The 16322-nt window shown below is 31.3% G+C and overlaps 4 protein-coding genes across 4 annotated transcripts; 2 read left to right on the top strand and 2 right to left on the bottom strand.

Moving 5' to 3' along the window:
- Positions 1-246: 246 nt before the first annotated feature.
- On the bottom strand, positions 247-2330 carry LOC112789133 (V-type proton ATPase 16 kDa proteolipid subunit). Its single transcript, XM_025830894.3, has 3 exons — positions 2065-2330; positions 1304-1589; positions 247-693 (listed from the first exon to the last, which is right to left on the bottom strand). The coding sequence occupies exons 1-3, from the start codon at positions 2138-2140 to the stop codon at positions 561-563; spliced, it is 495 nt and encodes a 164-aa protein (XP_025686679.1). The 5' UTR covers positions 2141-2330; the 3' UTR covers positions 247-560.
- Positions 2331-2427: 97 nt separating this feature from the next.
- On the top strand, positions 2428-7780 carry LOC112789132 (NADP-dependent D-sorbitol-6-phosphate dehydrogenase-like). The gene is made up of 6 exons (XM_025830893.3): positions 2428-2661; positions 5677-5771; positions 5865-5982; positions 6538-6670; positions 6765-6984; positions 7356-7780. The coding sequence occupies exons 1-6, from the start codon at positions 2529-2531 to the stop codon at positions 7584-7586; spliced, it is 930 nt and encodes a 309-aa protein (XP_025686678.1). The 5' UTR covers positions 2428-2528; the 3' UTR covers positions 7587-7780.
- A 1197-nt stretch (positions 7781-8977) lies between these two features.
- On the top strand, positions 8978-11633 carry LOC112789131 (NADP-dependent D-sorbitol-6-phosphate dehydrogenase). The gene is made up of 6 exons (XM_025830892.2): positions 8978-9264; positions 9556-9650; positions 9767-9884; positions 10460-10592; positions 10709-10928; positions 11162-11633. The coding sequence occupies exons 1-6, from the start codon at positions 9132-9134 to the stop codon at positions 11390-11392; spliced, it is 930 nt and encodes a 309-aa protein (XP_025686677.1). The 5' UTR covers positions 8978-9131; the 3' UTR covers positions 11393-11633.
- On the bottom strand, positions 11601-14209 carry LOC112789130 (polyprenal reductase 2). Its single transcript, XM_025830891.3, has 6 exons — positions 13861-14209; positions 13350-13687; positions 12350-12584; positions 12160-12255; positions 11986-12057; positions 11601-11883 (listed from the first exon to the last, which is right to left on the bottom strand). The coding sequence occupies exons 1-6, from the start codon at positions 14026-14028 to the stop codon at positions 11779-11781; spliced, it is 1014 nt and encodes a 337-aa protein (XP_025686676.1). The 5' UTR covers positions 14029-14209; the 3' UTR covers positions 11601-11778.
- Positions 14210-16322: the final 2113 nt, after the last annotated feature.

Raw genomic sequence — 16322 nt, 5'->3', positions numbered from 1 at the left:
AGAGAGAAGAGTGGGACTATGTTACTGCAACTAAATGTTCTATCGATGAGAGACAACGGCAGCACAATCCTATCACACCAATCTCAGAATGTTCGTCTCTTGGTGAAAAGGTTGATTATACACCTATATAATAAAAGAAGTGAAAGCAGCGCTTCATAAGAAACGATCCGTTAATGTTGTAAGTTACCTTCGCAACCAAATCACTTATATGCACCGGTTTCAGCAGCCAAAAGAGAAGCAAAAGGATTGAAAAATTTAGAACTCAAGATTATATGGCACAATACAATGTCACAAGGAGGGGAAAAAAAAAAAGAAAAAAGAAAAAACATGAAGCTTGAGAAGCTTTATTGAGCAAAGCTACTTATACAAACAAACACCAACAAACGGCAGGTGGAGCAATTGCTTTCACCAAAGTCTTTGTTTTTCCTTTTTAGCCTACAAGTGCTGTCCGAGCATCACTAACCTCCGACTAAAAAAATTTGCCCCCTCTCTCCCTCTTAATAAGAGGGTTAAAACATGATGTGGGGTGGCAACGAATATTCTATGGCATAGCTCCTTTCTTACTCAGCTCTAGATTGGCCGGCACGAGATGACAGGATAATACCAACAATGAGACCGTATAGAGCAAGAGCTTCAGCGAAGATGAGGATGAGAATCATTCCAACGAAAAGTTTTGGCTGCTGTGCATTGGCTCTGCAGACGGAGATTAATTAGTCAAATAAGAAATTTAATTGGAATTGCTGGGAAACATATCAACCACCACATCAAATTGAAAGCATAACTGAGGTTAGTGACGGCAAAGCACATGTTCAATCAAGGGCCATACTCTGTTCGATGGTTAAGATGGCCAGGGACATAGCATCACTGACTTCATAAGAGAACAGTCTAAAGTGTAAACTGTAAAGTGTAAATATACATACCTAGGGTCAGATATCTTAAGGTGCATTGATAGTGTTTGATTAGGTGCTTACCAATAAGCCAAAAACTAAACTATAGTTTTTAGTAAGGGTCCAACTCCATTTCTTTATAGTTTCTCATAACCACATCTAGCATAAGGGTTTGTGCCCATTACAGACGCCATATACTCGGATGTTAGGCTTATGGAATCCTATGGCTGACGAATTGACGATGGTAAAATAAAACCAACAATTGGAACAAATTACTAATATATTGAGCGTGAATGCAAGACTCTACGGAATCAGGAAGCAGAGCTAAACTAAAATACACACAAGGCATTCTAAAATGATGTTTGAAATGAACAGGTAATCATAGATGAGATAGTAAGTTAGAAAAAAGAATATACCTAACACCAGCATCACCAACAATGCCAATAGCCATGCCGGCAGAAAGCCCGGCGAGGCCACAGGCAAGACCAGAGGAGAGATGTGCATAACCATCAAAGAGATAATAGGATTTGGCCTTAGGGTTAATTCCTGTACTGATAATAACAGCAATAATAAGGCCATAAATACCCAAAACTCCAGCCATAACAACAGGTACAATAGACTTCATCACCAGCTCAGGTCTCATCACGCCCATCGAGGCCACGCCGACGCCACTCTTTGCCGTGCCATAGGCAGCTCCCATACCTTCCATCAGTTCAAATCAAACTCTTAATTATTAATAACCAAACCCTCCAGATCAAGAACGACTAACAACCAAATCTCAAAATCTTGTCTATTTATTTATTTTTCCAAAATGAAACCAATTCAGCAATTCAATAAAATTTTAAAGCTTATATTACAAGGGAAAAAGTATAAAAAAAAATATAATATTAAAAGCTCATTAAATCCAACAAAATCTACTCAATAAGCAATCGGAAGCACAAATGAATCAAGAAACATCGTACATATAAGCTGAAAAAAAGAATCCAGCAACAATTTAATTGATTTTCCAAAGAGATTGAAAATCAAGCTCAAACAACTAGCTTATCAGCACTAGATTGAAAATTTAATTTGCAGAGAAAGAGAAACAGAAAACGATGCAACTATGTAAAGATCAGGAAAAGAGAAATCTAGATCGAATTGCGATGAATGATTGTTATGGAATGAAGAAAAAACGTACAGGAGAAAACAAGTGCAGCTGCGGCTCCAAGGAAGCCAAAAAACGGTGCCGTCTCATCGCCGCTGAACGGAGCCATTGATTACACTTTCTCTTTGTCTTTCGATTTCGGATCTGATGTTCTTGTGATCTGAACGAAGGTGTGATCACACAGAGAAACTCACGGCTTCCAGGCTCCGATCTGAAGAGGAACGTGGAATCATTTCATCCATTGCTTTATAATTAGTTCATTATTACACGTCAATTATTCACAACATTGGGCCTGTGATGGGCCTGTAATGGGCTTGTTTGTTTGCTTAATAGGCTTAGCAATTTTAACACGTGCAAAATTAAATAAAAGGGAATGATTACGAGACTCGTGACACTGTGTCACTGTCACTCACAGTTAGAGGCATATAGACTAGAGCTGAACCGAGCTTAGAGGTGTTGTGATTCACTGATTTGTGAAGCTTGAAGCAAAGAAGAAAATGGCGACAACACTCAACAGTGGCTTCACAATGCCTATCATTGGACTTGGTGTTTGGCGCATGGAATCTCAACAAGTCAAGGATCTCATCCTTAATGCCATCAAAATTGGTTATCGCCACTTTGATTGTGCTGGTATTTTTTTTAATTATTATAATAAAAATAATTTAGAGTCTTAATTCATTTTTTTAAGTCATAATTTTTAAATAAAAAATTATTTCTTTATTTTTTATGCTTTTAAAATAATAATATATATTTACATTTTTTTATCTTTTTAAATTTATTATAATTTTTTCATTTTTTTTATTAATGATTCAGTATTATAGATCGCAAAAGATATCTATATATAGATCTACAATAGCTAGTTCTATTAATTAATATTCGTCGATGAGATTGACTATTTTTGTCAACTTCTAAAAAAAATATACTAACAAACAATGATTAACTTAATGTGAATCTGACATTTATTTAAAAGTTTATCACAATGATATTTGTTATTAAGATTATCAGTTTTTATCAGCTTTTACAAAAAAATATAGTGACAAACAATTGTTAATTAGTTGTAGATCTAAATTCTATTTAAAAATTTGTTGATACATACATAAATTGATATTCAAATTCTTAATATTTATGAAAACGAATGAGTTAATCACTCGACTTTTAACTTTTATCTTTCTATTCAATATGATTACTGCCATAATTAGTCTTTTAATGACACCTATTTTTGTTCAGCTGGACCAGAGAAAAAAAAATCTAGATTTGGACTATTTTGAGCAACTTTTTTCATAAGATTATTATTTTGTCATTATAATTATTTAAATCTACAGGTATTATATTAAAAAATAATTATGGGTGTTACATAAAATTAACTTTTGATTAAAAAAAATTAAAAATAGTTTTTTATTAAGATAATTTGATTAAAAAACATAAATAAAAATAATGAAAATAAATTTTATATTATTTGATAAATAATTAAATCATTTCATATATAAACTAAAAACACCTTAAACAAACTATTTTTACTAAAAATATTATTCGATAATATAACTTTATATAATTTCTTTTCAAAATTTAATTTTTATTTTGAAAAGTTACATATATAATTAGTTTAATTAAATTCTTTTATGTATTTATGAAACTAAAGAACTTTTATTATACACATACAACATTACAATTTTTCGTAGAGCCAAGAAAATTATTTGTAAAAATAATAAGAATTTATTTAAATTTTGTTTTTTATGTAATTATATTAATATAAGTTTATAGTGAATATATATTGGTAAAAGCATACATAAAAAAAATAAAGTGGTGTACAAATTAAAATAAACTTCATTGAGTTCATTCTGAATTTAAACAAAGTGTAAGAAAAAAAAATTGACAGTCTAAATGAAAATTCACGAGATATTCCTCCATAGTCCATCCCTATTCCAAGTTCCAAATACAATGACAAGTGTCAATAAATAACTACTGCTCGTCTTAACCTTTCCTGAAAAAGCTGATAAATACTTCCAAATACAATGAGAAGTGCCCATGAATAAAATTAGAGGTTAATAATTAAATTACTTCTTGAAAAATAAAATATTTTTAAAATTTATTTTTGAATTTTTTTTAAATTAAATTAATCTTTTAAAAATTACAAATTAATTATATTTGTCCTTCGGTCACTCTATTAATAATTTTTTTTAAAAAATTAATGCTATAAAATGTTAATTAATAATATATATAATATTTAATATGTCTAATTAGATATTAACCAAATATATTTATAAAAATTTATTAATTTAGTCATTTTTTTCAATTACAAAAATCATATTTCTAATATTACTTACCGACTAAATTAATAGATTTTCTTAAACATATTTAGTTAACGTTCAATTGAACATGTTATGTGTCATGTATGCTATCAGTTAACATTTTACATCATCAATCCTTGACAAAAATTATAAGTAGAGTAACCGAATCACGTATACGATTAATTCGTAACGTTTGAAAGACCAATTTAATTAAAAAAATATTTTAAAGACAAATTTAAAAAATATCTTATCTTTAAAAAACTAATTTGATTATTAACCCATAAAATTAGCCACAATAAATTTACATATATAGATACTTTTTGTCATCTATACGAAACATTTTGCTTTATTTTATTAATTTATTAAATCTTGTCATCATTGATCTTTTAGTACTTTTCTTCTCTAATAAATGTTTTAAGTCGAAGAAATAGTTAAATTTGTTTAAGAAAAATTACTCTTTTTTAAATTAATTTTTAAAAGATATTTTTAATTAAATTTATCATTTAAAAATTTTAAGTTAATCAAATTAATTCTTTCGTCATTTTTTTTGTTGATCGCGTTAAAATTTATTGACATTACACGTTAAGTAATATTACAGCACACACCTCAGAATCTTAATTAATTGTTTATATGATAAATTTTTTAAATTATATCAAATCAAAATCTAATTGCCGGGGACTTTGAAGTATTAGAATTTCTTAATTTAGAATTGATTTGATATAATTTCATAAACTTATCATATTAGCCATCAATTAGGACTACTTAATGTGTATTGTGGTATATTAACAAATTCTGATGTCGTTAGCAACGGAGTGAGACTAACATGACTAACTTAAAATTTTTGAAGCATGAATTATATTTAAAAAAAATTTCGGAGACCAATTTAAAAACGAATAATCTTTTAGTAACTAATTTGACTATTTACTCATTTTAAATTAGAATAAAATATACTTTTGTATCTAATATTTTTAATTTATTTAACTTTATTCTTAATATTTTTTATTAGTGCCAAAATTACTTAGTACATGTTTAATTTTGTCCCTAATACTTTAAATATAATTAACGTCTACAAAAAAATTTGATATAAATAAAAAATGTTAAAAATAAAATTAAATATTGTTTAAAAAACATTAATTTTAAAATTAAAAAGTATATTTTATTCTTAAAATGATGAATAAGCAAGTTTAGTTTTGGCGTTTTCCGTTTTGGGCTAAATGAAAAATTAAAGCTCACTATCTTCGCTAAATTGGAGTAGTGTTTGTGTAATTTTTGTCGATGATGAGTTTGCTTCCTTTTTTTTTTTAACTCTCTAATGTGATGTGATTGTTGACTACATTTGAATGCAATGGATTTGCAGCTAAATATAAGAACGAAGAAGAGGTTGGAGAGGCGCTTAAAGAGGCCTTCACTAGTGGTCTTGTTAAAAGGGAGGATCTTTTCATTACCACCAAGGTCACTTTCACAGTTTCACCTTCTCAACAAATCAATATTTTTTGTTTATTGTATAGTGACCCTATTGCCCTTGGGAATTCAATTTGATTTCAGCTTTGGAATTCTGATCATGGACACGTTGTTGAGGCCTGCAAGGATAGTCTCAGAAAACTTCAATTGGATTATCTGGATTTATATCTAGTTCACTTTCCTGTTCCTACAAGGCACACTGGTATATAAGTTTTTTTTATATTTATTCTTTTTTTTCTTTCTATATATAATTAAAGTGATAATACTAAAAAGATAAAAAATAAAATAAGTCAAATTTGTCTTATTAAATATTTATTAATTTTAATAATAATTAATAAATATTAAATAAGACTAATTTTAATTATTTTTTATGAATTTTTATTGTTACTAAATGTTTTTGTAGTTAGAATTGACTCTGAATTTTGCCTTGATAAACAACACAGAGGACAAAGTCATCTACCCATTAATTTGAAATTACTAATTTGCCCCACACCATTATGAAAACGTAATAAAATCCATGCATGTATGGGCTGACTGTGTGTCCATTTTTTTTCTATAAATGTATCCATGCAGATAATAATGTTGTTTGAGATTGTAGATAGCCAATGCAGTTGTTGAAATTATTAATTAAGAATAGTTAAATGATTTAATATATTTAATTACATTATTATTTAATAATTTTAATTAATAATTTTACATGAAAATAATTACACGTGAATTTCTATGGTTATTAAGGTGATATTGAACATGCATGCAGCTATTGGCAAAACTGCAAGTGTTTTGGGTGAGGATGGGGTGTTGGACATAGATACCACTATATCCCTAGAAACTACGTGGCGCGCTATGGAAGATCTTGTTTCAATGGGCTTGGTTCGTAGCATTGGAATCAGGTACAATTATTACAATCTTCACTGTTGTTGGTTGCTGATTAATTCTTGGACAAATTCTAGCAAAATAAAATGTGATAGAGAGTTTTTCTTACAGCAACTATGGTGTGATTATGGTAAGAGATTGTTTAGCATATTCCAAGATAAAGCCTGCTGTGAATCAAATTGAAACCCACCCATACTTCCAGCGAGATTCGCTCGTCAAGTTTTGCCAGAAGCATGGGGTTTGTGTCACAGCTCATACTCCTCTTGGAGGTGCTGCGGCTAATACTGAATTGTTTGGTACAGTTTCATGTTTAGATGACCAACTTCTAAAGGTAATTTAATCAATTTTCTAGTTTCCAAACACTAAATGCCAGGCATTGCTTATTCCAAACCACTAAGAAGCAAACTCGACCAATTTATATTATTTGTAACAGGACACGAAAATTAGCCATCAAATTAGACATAAATATAAAATATATATTAAAATATAAAATAAATATTAAAAATAAATTAAACAATATATAAATTTATATATTATTTATATATAAATATATAATAATTGATTTTAATAATGTATACTTAGCATTTTTGTAAGTCTATGCAGTAAAACTTGTTTAATAAAACCAGACTTGTTGTTGTTGTTGTTGTTGTTGTTGAAAGCATTTTGGATACTGAATTAATGAATTAACTTTGGAACTTTCAGGGCCTGGCTGGAAAATATAAAAGAACTGCTGCACAAATTGCTCTTCGTTGGGGGATTCAAAGGAAAACTGTTGTCATTCCTAAATCATCAAAATGGGAAAGATTGAAAGAGAATTTTCAGGTGTTCGATTTTGAGCTATCTAAGGAAGACATGGAGCTCATTGGAAATTTGGACAAGAAATATAGAACTAACCAACCAGCCAAGTTTTGGGGCATCGATATTTACGGTTGAGACTGCGGTTCCTCCTGTATTATGTATACATCATGGTTCTTGAACCTTGAGATTTGAATTATCATTCAGCTCTAGCGAGAGCTAATCTTTGTGTCATTAGATTTGCCTATCTGAACTATGCTTGGTGATGATTGAAAAATAATATGAGACAATAGATGCCCTAAATAAGAATCCGGAATATTTTAGTTGCTTAACTTGTTTATTCATAAGTTTATTTTCACCCTTTCCTTTTCTCGTTCTTTATGAGAATGTTATATTTGAAAAAATTTTATAAATGAATTTTGTGATTAGAAATCCTAGTAATATTAAAGGGAGCTACTCAAATGAAGATGTAAAAAACATCTTTTTATGAAGATCCTTTGTATAAAAGTGTGATTTATTGATTTGGCCACACTTCAAATAGAAAGAACACTTTTTTAACATATCAAAATCTAACCCTACAATCTATCATCCAAAGGTCAAAAAGAAAAATTATCACATAAAGACAATTATAATATCTTCATTGGAGTACCCACCAATATTAAATACTAGCCTTTTCCTATAAACAAAATAAGTTAGGGTTGATGATGAATATCAGTATTGTTGTTAATGAAGTGATTCGTATCGGCCAAAAATGTATATTAGATTTTGAACTTCGTTAGATTCGTATTGGCCAAATTTTTTTTTGCCTCACCAAACACTTGTACATTTATTGAGAACTGAGAAGTAGCATTTTCAAGCATAACCCTCCAATACCCAACCTTTAATTATGGTTTAAGGCTCTTTAATTCTTTAATTTTTTTTAGTGACTAAATAGAAAAGAAAGAAAAAAAAAATAGAGACAAAATTAAATTAATTGGCTAGGTTCATATCTAAATCTATTAGATGTTGAAACGCACTTTATGGTTGGCTTCAATTTGAGTGAATATCTGCGTCAAAAGCAGCTGGTTTTGTTATACAATCTGCAACACTATTTGTATTTCTCTGAATTAAAAGAATAGAGACTTTCCAATTCTAATTCATAACCTTCTGTATATGTTTTGCCAAATTTCATTCCGAAATATTCTTACCAAGCATTCTTTGATTTATAAAAAAAAAGCTTCTAAACAGTTATTTCACAAATAACCTAATGAAATCCACTCTCCAAGTAAGAAGTAAACCTCTCCAAATTGCATACAATTCAACAAAAAGAACACTGTATACTTCAACTTTTTCAGTGCAACCTTTCAACCAACATCTATCAGGATTGCGAATGTTACAACCAAAACCAGCATAGCCAAAAAGATCATAACTAAAAATAAATAAAATAAAATTAATAATAATAATTTAAGAGGATATAAACTTATAAAGTGTAACAACGTTATAATTAGTTCATTATTACATGTCAATTATTCACAACATTGGGCCTTTAATGGGCCTGTTTGATTGCTTAATGGGCTTGGCATGTTTCGATCGTGGTGGCCCAAATCAAATAAAAGGGAATGATAGCGAAGTTGGTGGCACTCTGTCACTCAGGGAAGCTGAACTGAGCATAGAGGTGTTGTGAAGCTTGAAGCAAAGAAGAAAATGGCGATAACACTCAACAGCGGCTTCAAGATGCCTATCATTGGACTTGGTGTGTGGCGCATGGAATCTCAACAAGTCAAGGATCTCATCCATAATTCCATTAAAATTGGTTATCGCCACTTTGATTGTGCTGGTATTTTCTTTTTTCAATTACTATTCTTTTCCCAATTTATTGAATCTTATCATCATCATCATCATCATCATCAATATTTTAGGGTTTTTATTCTCTTATGGATATTTTAAGTTACGAATCAGGAAGTTTAGCTTTGGGTTGATTGAAGAGTCAAAACTTACTATCTTTGCTAATTTGGAGTGTATTGGTAATTTTTGTTGATGAGTTTGCTATTTTTTTTTAACCTTTTGATGTGACGATGATAAGTAGGTATATGATTGTTGACTAGATTTGAATGCAATGAATTTGCAGCTGATTACAAGAACGAAGCAGAGGTTGGAGTGGCGCTTAAAGAGGCCTTTACTAGTGGTCTTGTTAAGAGGGAGGACCTTTTCATTACCACCAAGGTCACTTTCACCTTCTCAACAAATCAATATGCCTTTTTTTTTTTTTCACTAGTAATGGTGATTTCTGAGAATTGCATAGTGACTGTATTTCCCTTGGGAATTCAATTTGACTTCAGCTTTGGAATTCTGATCATGGACATGTTATTGAGGCCTGCAAGGACAGTCTCAAGAAGCTTCAATTGGATTATCTAGATTTGTATCTGGTTCACTTCCCTGTTGCTACAAGGCACACTGGTATACCAGTTTTTTTGTATTTATCCCCCTTTTTTTGGCCTATAAATAGTTAGAGTGGACTCCCTAAACTCATTCCCCATTAATTTGAAATTACAAATTTTTCCCGCACCATTCAGGAAAAGGTAATAAAATCCATTGCTTGTATGGGAGGGTTGTATGTCCCTTTTTTTTCCTTTATTTATTTTAATGGCGACGGGCAAACTTATCTGATAAGGAAGTGGTTTATCTGGTATGTCTCTATAAATGTATATTAGAAGTGTGAAATGAAGATTGGAATCAGTGCTATTCAGCTGCAGAGTGCAGTATATACACATGTACATGAACTCATGAAGCAACACCCTCAGTAACCGAATGGTGCTGAGTCAGTAGAAACAGAAAAATGAAAACTAATTTCCTAATTAACTTGACACTACTAACTAACTGAACATCACTCTACACGTGATTAATTAACTTAATAGCTATTTACAACTCTAATAATATATTCTTTCAGATTATGTTGTTTGAGATTGTAAGAAGCAAATGCAAGCATATTTGTGCCATCTCATTCATGTGTGTGATATTTAACATGCATGCAGGTGTTGGTACAACTGATAGTGCTTTGGGTGAGGATGGGGTGTTGGACATAGATACCACTATATCCCTGGAAACTACCTGGCGTGCTATGGAAGATCTTGTTTCGATGGGCTTGGTTCGTAGCATTGGAATCAGGTTTCACTGTTGTTGGTTGCCTGGTTACTTTTTTGATATTTCTACTAGCAATTTACTTGAGAAATTGATCATTCTATTCATGCAAAATAGAACATGATGAAGAGTTTTTCTTGCAGCAATTATGATATCTTCTTAACTAGAGATTGTTTAGCATATTCCAAGATAAAGCCTGCTGTGAATCAGATTGAAACCCACCCATACTTCCAGCGTGATTCGCTCATCAAGTTTTGCCAGAAGCACGGGGTTTGTGTCACAGCCCATACTCCTCTTGGAGGTGCTGCGGCTAATACAGAATGGTTTGGTACAGTTTCATGTTTAGATGACCAAGTTCTAAAGGTAAGTTATCAATTCTAGTTTCCAAACACCAAAAGCCTGGCATCATTTATTCAAAACCACTCGTTGGATCTCTACGAAGCAAACTTGACCGATTTATTTACAATAGGACATGAAAGCATTGTTTAATCTATTTAGCAAAACTCACCTTATGAGACAAGAATTAGTTGTTTTGTTATTATAGTTGAAAGGATTTTTGGATACTGAATTAACGAATTAACCTGTGTGACTTTCAGGGTCTGGCTGAAAAATACAAAAAGTCTACTGCACAAATTGCTCTTCGTTGGGGCATTCAAAGGAACACTGTTGTCATTCCTAAATCATCGAAATTGGAAAGATTGAAAGAGAATTTCCAGGTGTTTGATTTTGAGCTATCTAAAGAGGACATGGAGCTCATCAGAAGTATGGACAAGAAATATAGAACTAACCAACCAGCCAGGTTTTGGGGAATCGATCTTTTTGCTTGAGTCTATGGTTCCCTTTTTTAGGATCTTTCTTTCTTTTTTGTTGGCATGTATGATCTTTAAAATACCCAAATACATCACGGTTCTTGAATCTCTAGATTTGAATTATCATTAAACTTTGTGAAAGCCAATCTTTTTAAGCCCCATTAGATTTGCTTATCTGAACTATGCTTGGTGATGACTAAAAAATCATCTGAGGCAATAGGTGCCCTAAATAAGAATCCAGAAAATTTTAGTTGCTCAACTTGTTTATCCATTTGTTTACTTTACACCTTTCTGCCTTCGTCTATAAACAAAATAAGTTCATACGCACAGGCACATCTATGAGAATTAACGAATTGCTTTACATCAATCTAACATGAAAAGCATCGTCTATTTGTCTCATAATCTCAGAGAATATATGGTATAACAGCAAACCGACTACTTGGATAATCTTCAAATTTCTGATGATACCACCTGTGTGTTTCCACTGCTGCAAATGACAGATTTGCCAGCTGAACCAAGTGAAAGAAACATGGCAAAGAAAAAAAATCAACTAAACATTTTTCCCCTTTCAAGAATTAGAAAATCTTGCTAATCTACAATTTATATATTACCACAAAAACAAATAGTAGCCATATGGTTAGATCGGATCCTCCAGTGGCAACCACAAAACTGCCGTATATAACCTTCATTATTGTCAAACATTAGCCATATTCAACATGGGTCACATAATAGCATAAGGAAAACAGATATGGGAGAGAAAGGAGGGTGGGAGGGGGGAGTGTTACCATTTCAGAGAGATAATGTGGAGAGGAAACAATTTCAAACCAATCACCGTGAGGAATTGCATATTCCTCTGCTTGTCTTGAATCTCGAAGCGAACCCTAACAAAATTATTAAATTCAGACAAAGACATGACAAAAAGTTGAAAGACTGTTAAGATTTCAATGGCAAAAGTTTCAAGTGGATGCTACATACAAGAATCTTATGGCATCTTTGTTGATGAATCCAACCCCAAAAAAAAACAGCCGCGCCGATCCAATGCCTCCATCCAAGCCTGATGAGAGGATTTACAACTTGCCAAAGTTCTACCTCCACTGGTGGCATATGATCCTTGCCTACGACGATGAACTTGGTGACTAGGTTTACTAGGAAGTAAAACACATCTAAGGCGCAATCAGCACACAGCGACAGTGGTGCTGCTAGGTAGAAGCTAGCTTCGTAAAACAAACAAACCAATCATTCCCATTTTAGTGTTTGCTTGTGTCCAATCAGTGAGTGATAAATAACAAGAATAGTAAAAGGAAATGCAGAATTCATTATTCATCTAAGAAACAGATTCTAAGGCTCTTCATCCTTGAAACTAGATTAAGATTTCAAATCAACGTGCAGCACTTCAAATCTACCTAGGAGTAGTTACATATATATGGAATTAGCCATTCACAACTACAGGGTTCTGCTTGCTTTTCCCATACTTCTCTTAGACTTTCTCTTCTGTTTTGGTTTATCTTTTAGTTCGGTGCACAAGGTTTCCCGTCCAAACCTTCCGAAAAACTGTCACCATGGAGCATAAATCTGAATTCCATGTTGTCTCATTCATAAACTAGTAAACTACAAAGCTTTTTGCTAACTAGAACATTGCCATACCCATCCCCCAAAAAGTTTAAGGCAATTTATACACTATGATGTAGCAAACGCATAGCAGCTGAACAACAATTGAATCTTATGTATTAAAATGACAATATCCGTCATAAATAAATGTATTTCGTAGCCTGTAGAAAAGAAATCAAATCAAAGTAATTCAATAAGAACAAAGATTATCAGGGTAATGCACTATGATTTCAGATTAATAACAACAAATAGGCCTTTCACACACACATCACCACATTAGGAATATATAATAGTCAAAATTATTCTAATAAAAAAGAGAAAGAGAGTTCAAGGGAGGTAAATTAGAAAGATTATGAAATAAACTTACAACATTCCAGTGAGATAACCAAGGATGTGCATGCGGGCAGAGGGGCTATATTTAAATACATATATGGTTTCAAATAAGCGTCTCAACACTTGAGCTTCCATTAACAAAAGAAGAAAAACAGCTTGCCAAACAGCATGCCTCTGAAACATTGTAGTTGAATCAGTTCTCAGAGCTGAGCCTCCGATCAAGTAGCTTGTAATGGTAGAGTATGCAGATGATTCCCTAACCGGTGGCACCACTGTGTATGCATAACACCAAGTTGCAACAAGCAAGAACGTTGTCCATATTGATGCAACAATATAGAAGTGCAAGAAGAATCTCTGAGGGAGCGTGAATTTCTGCAAAGTCAAATCAAATATATTGCAAAGTTTCAAACTTTCAAGCACCCCATTATTCCATGGATCATATATTCAAATCCATTTCAGTAAAAGGCAAAAAAATTATACAATGGCAATGATAAAAGTAATAAAAATGAAAAGGGTATATAGGGGAAGGAAAGTGATATATTTACCTGGGAAGATGAGTGCATGATTTTTCCCCTTCTAGCAAAACCCAACAATATTGTATGGAAGAAGTTGAGTTTGGGAATTGGAATTGAAGCGATGAGAATGGGAAGTGTACCAGCGATCCATGCTAGTCTCAGCAATTGAGCAAGGACCGTATGCATCTCCAACTCCATTACTATAAGATGATGATGATGATGATGATGGAACCTTCAACAGAGAAACATAGTTATTTTTGTGAGTACTAGGTAGGTGACGGTTTGAAATGTTTGGAGGATTACATAAAGTGAAAGCGTAAAGTACAGGTTAAAGAAGATACGAGGAGTAAGCGGTGGGAACTACCGAACTAACAACTTTTTTTTTTGTCAGGAACCCGGACAAATAACCTAGTCCAGACCCAAAAACCGAAAGCCCAAGCCCCCAACCCGACCCGGATTTCAAAGTGGCGTGCCAAAAAGGCAAAAACCAAGTTTAATCGGTTTAAAATGATAAAATTGGTTATTAATTGTAATTGATTATAAAATTATTAAATCGGTTTTAAAAATAAAAATCGATTTTTGTATGTAAATTTTGGTTTTTATAGAAAAATTGGTCTTTTTATACAAAAATTTGTTTTTTTTTAAATTGATTTATTTTAAAACTCGTTTTTCTTTTAAAAATTGGATAAAAAAACTAATTTTATACAAAGTCAATTTTAATTTAAAAACTAAATTTTAACACTTTCAAAAATTAATTTTAATTTATATAATATTATTTTATTGATGAATTAAAAGTCTAATTATATTATGGGTATTATAGAATTAATTGGTGTGATTTTAATACTTTTAATACGATATTATTTTATAGATTTACATATTTAGTTTTTGTTTTAGTTAACTGATTTTAGAATTTGGTTTTGTTAACTAAAATTCAAATAAATATGGTTATAATTTTTAAAATTATTTTAAAAAATTAAATATTTAGAATAGAGTTTAATTTTAATGTATTGTTAGTATAAAATATTTTACATAATCGTATAATTATAATATTTTTTATGATTATTTACTCGATTAATATAAAAAATAATTATTTTTATTAATATGTCATTATATAATTAAATGTGCTTGTATTGACAATATAATTAAATTAAATTCGTTCAAAATATAGTTATAATTTTTTTTTGGTATAAAAAACGTGGCTGAGGACTTGAGAAAAAGTGAAAACAAACTACACAACAACTTGACGGGGTAAGATAACCCCTCTGCTATCATCAACAATGATCTGAGCTAACTCTTAGTAATCCAAACCGGTTCCAAGACTCTTTTTAGACATTGAGTCAATAACTCTATTTCCTTCCTTATATGTGTGTGCACATTTAATCTGCCACTTCTTTTTTTTTATCAATTTTATTAAGCTTCTCACCAAAAAATTTGGATGCTGTTCATTTCTTTTTCCGTTCCTCAAAATTTTCTCCAAAGCTTTTGAATCTACTTCTAAGATGACCTTTCGAAATCTCAGATTCCAGGCTGTCATTCCTTGAAATGCTCCCCAGACCTCCGCCTGAAAAGCTGAACACGTCCGTATGTTTATTAAAAAACCAGCAACCCACCTTCCAAATTCATCTCTACACAACCCTCCGCACCCAGTTTTTCCAGGATTCCCAACTGAGGCTCCATCTGAGTTTATCTTAATCCATCTTGAAGGAGGCGGCATCCAACTAATGTATTCTTTCCTTCTTCTTCTTCTGTTGTTTGTAGAATTCATCACCTTTCTTAAAAAAAAAAAAAAAAAAAAAACTTCATCTATACCCTTTGTATAATCTTCAATAAATTTTATTGGATTTGATGGTCTTTTTTTTATAGGAGAAAAAAATTGTTTGATTGCGTCATTTTCAAATCCACCAACACACCGTGATAATAGTTATAAATTTTTAATCGGTTAACTATATTTTAGATTTAAAATGTCCAACCCTACGAGCAAGGATGTTTAGTCTGCGTTTGTTTTTAAGAATAGAATAGGATAAGACATTGATGGACAGAGATATAAAATTTTATATTCTTATATTTTGTTTAGTAATAAATTAGAATAAATTATAAAAATTTAATTTATTTTCATTTTTTTATTTAAAAAATTTAAGATAAAAAATATAATTATAAAAAATTAACAAGAATAATAAAAAAAATAAAAAATAAGTTATGTCTCTTGTCAGTCTTTCTATGTTTTTTCTGTCAAGATAGACACAAAATACACTAATTAAGTGTCTCTAAACACATCATCTTTATCCATATATCCTTTACCAAACATAATTTTATATCTTAGTATTCCTGTCTTAGTATCCTATCATATCCTGTAAACAAACGGAGCATTATATACAAGTCTTGGGTACATATGGTAGCAACTAGCAAGCCAACTGGATGTTATATTCGTAATTAGACAGATTTGTTGTTTTTCTTTTTTTGGGGTCATGGACTCATAACTCACTTGTGTTCTT

Source organism: Arachis hypogaea, chromosome 3 (genome assembly GCF_003086295.3).
Source record: "Arachis hypogaea cultivar Tifrunner chromosome 3, arahy.Tifrunner.gnm2.J5K5, whole genome shotgun sequence".
Taxonomy (NCBI): domain Eukaryota; kingdom Viridiplantae; phylum Streptophyta; class Magnoliopsida; order Fabales; family Fabaceae; genus Arachis; species Arachis hypogaea.
Note: the sequence above shows the minus strand (reverse complement) of the source record. Positions and strands in the feature narration are given on the sequence as shown.

Excerpts from the sequence above, each read along its gene's own strand:
- LOC112789133 (XM_025830894.3), bottom strand. The coding sequence starts at position 2,140 with ATGGCTCCGTTCAGCGGCGATGAGACGGCACCGTTTTTTGGCTTCCTT. Across the intron at positions 1,590-2,064 it reads AGCTGCACTTGTTTTCTCCT|GTATGGGAGCTGCCTATGGC; the intron begins GTACGTTTTTTC and ends AACTGATGGAAG. Across the intron at positions 694-1,303 it reads GTTGGTGATGCTGGTGTTAG|AGCCAATGCACAGCAGCCAA; the intron begins GTATATTCTTTT and ends CTCCGTCTGCAG.
- LOC112789132 (XM_025830893.3), top strand. The coding sequence starts at position 2,529 with ATGGCGACAACACTCAACAGTGGCTTCACAATGCCTATCATTGGACTT. Across the intron at positions 2,662-5,676 it reads TCGCCACTTTGATTGTGCTG|CTAAATATAAGAACGAAGAA; the intron begins GTATTTTTTTTA and ends ATGGATTTGCAG. Across the intron at positions 5,983-6,537 it reads TGTTCCTACAAGGCACACTG|CTATTGGCAAAACTGCAAGT; the intron begins GTATATAAGTTT and ends ACATGCATGCAG.
- LOC112789130 (XM_025830891.3), bottom strand. The coding sequence starts at position 14,028 with ATGGAGTTGGAGATGCATACGGTCCTTGCTCAATTGCTGAGACTAGCA. Across the intron at positions 13,688-13,860 it reads TCATGCACTCATCTTCCCAG|AAATTCACGCTCCCTCAGAG; the intron begins GTAAATATATCA and ends TTGACTTTGCAG. Across the intron at positions 12,256-12,349 it reads AAAGATGCCATAAGATTCTT|GGTTCGCTTCGAGATTCAAG; the intron begins GTATGTAGCATC and ends TAATTTTGTTAG.
- LOC112789131 (XM_025830892.2), top strand. The coding sequence starts at position 9,132 with ATGGCGATAACACTCAACAGCGGCTTCAAGATGCCTATCATTGGACTT. Across the intron at positions 9,651-9,766 it reads ACCTTTTCATTACCACCAAG|CTTTGGAATTCTGATCATGG; the intron begins GTCACTTTCACC and ends ATTTGACTTCAG. Across the intron at positions 9,885-10,459 it reads TGTTGCTACAAGGCACACTG|GTGTTGGTACAACTGATAGT; the intron begins GTATACCAGTTT and ends ACATGCATGCAG.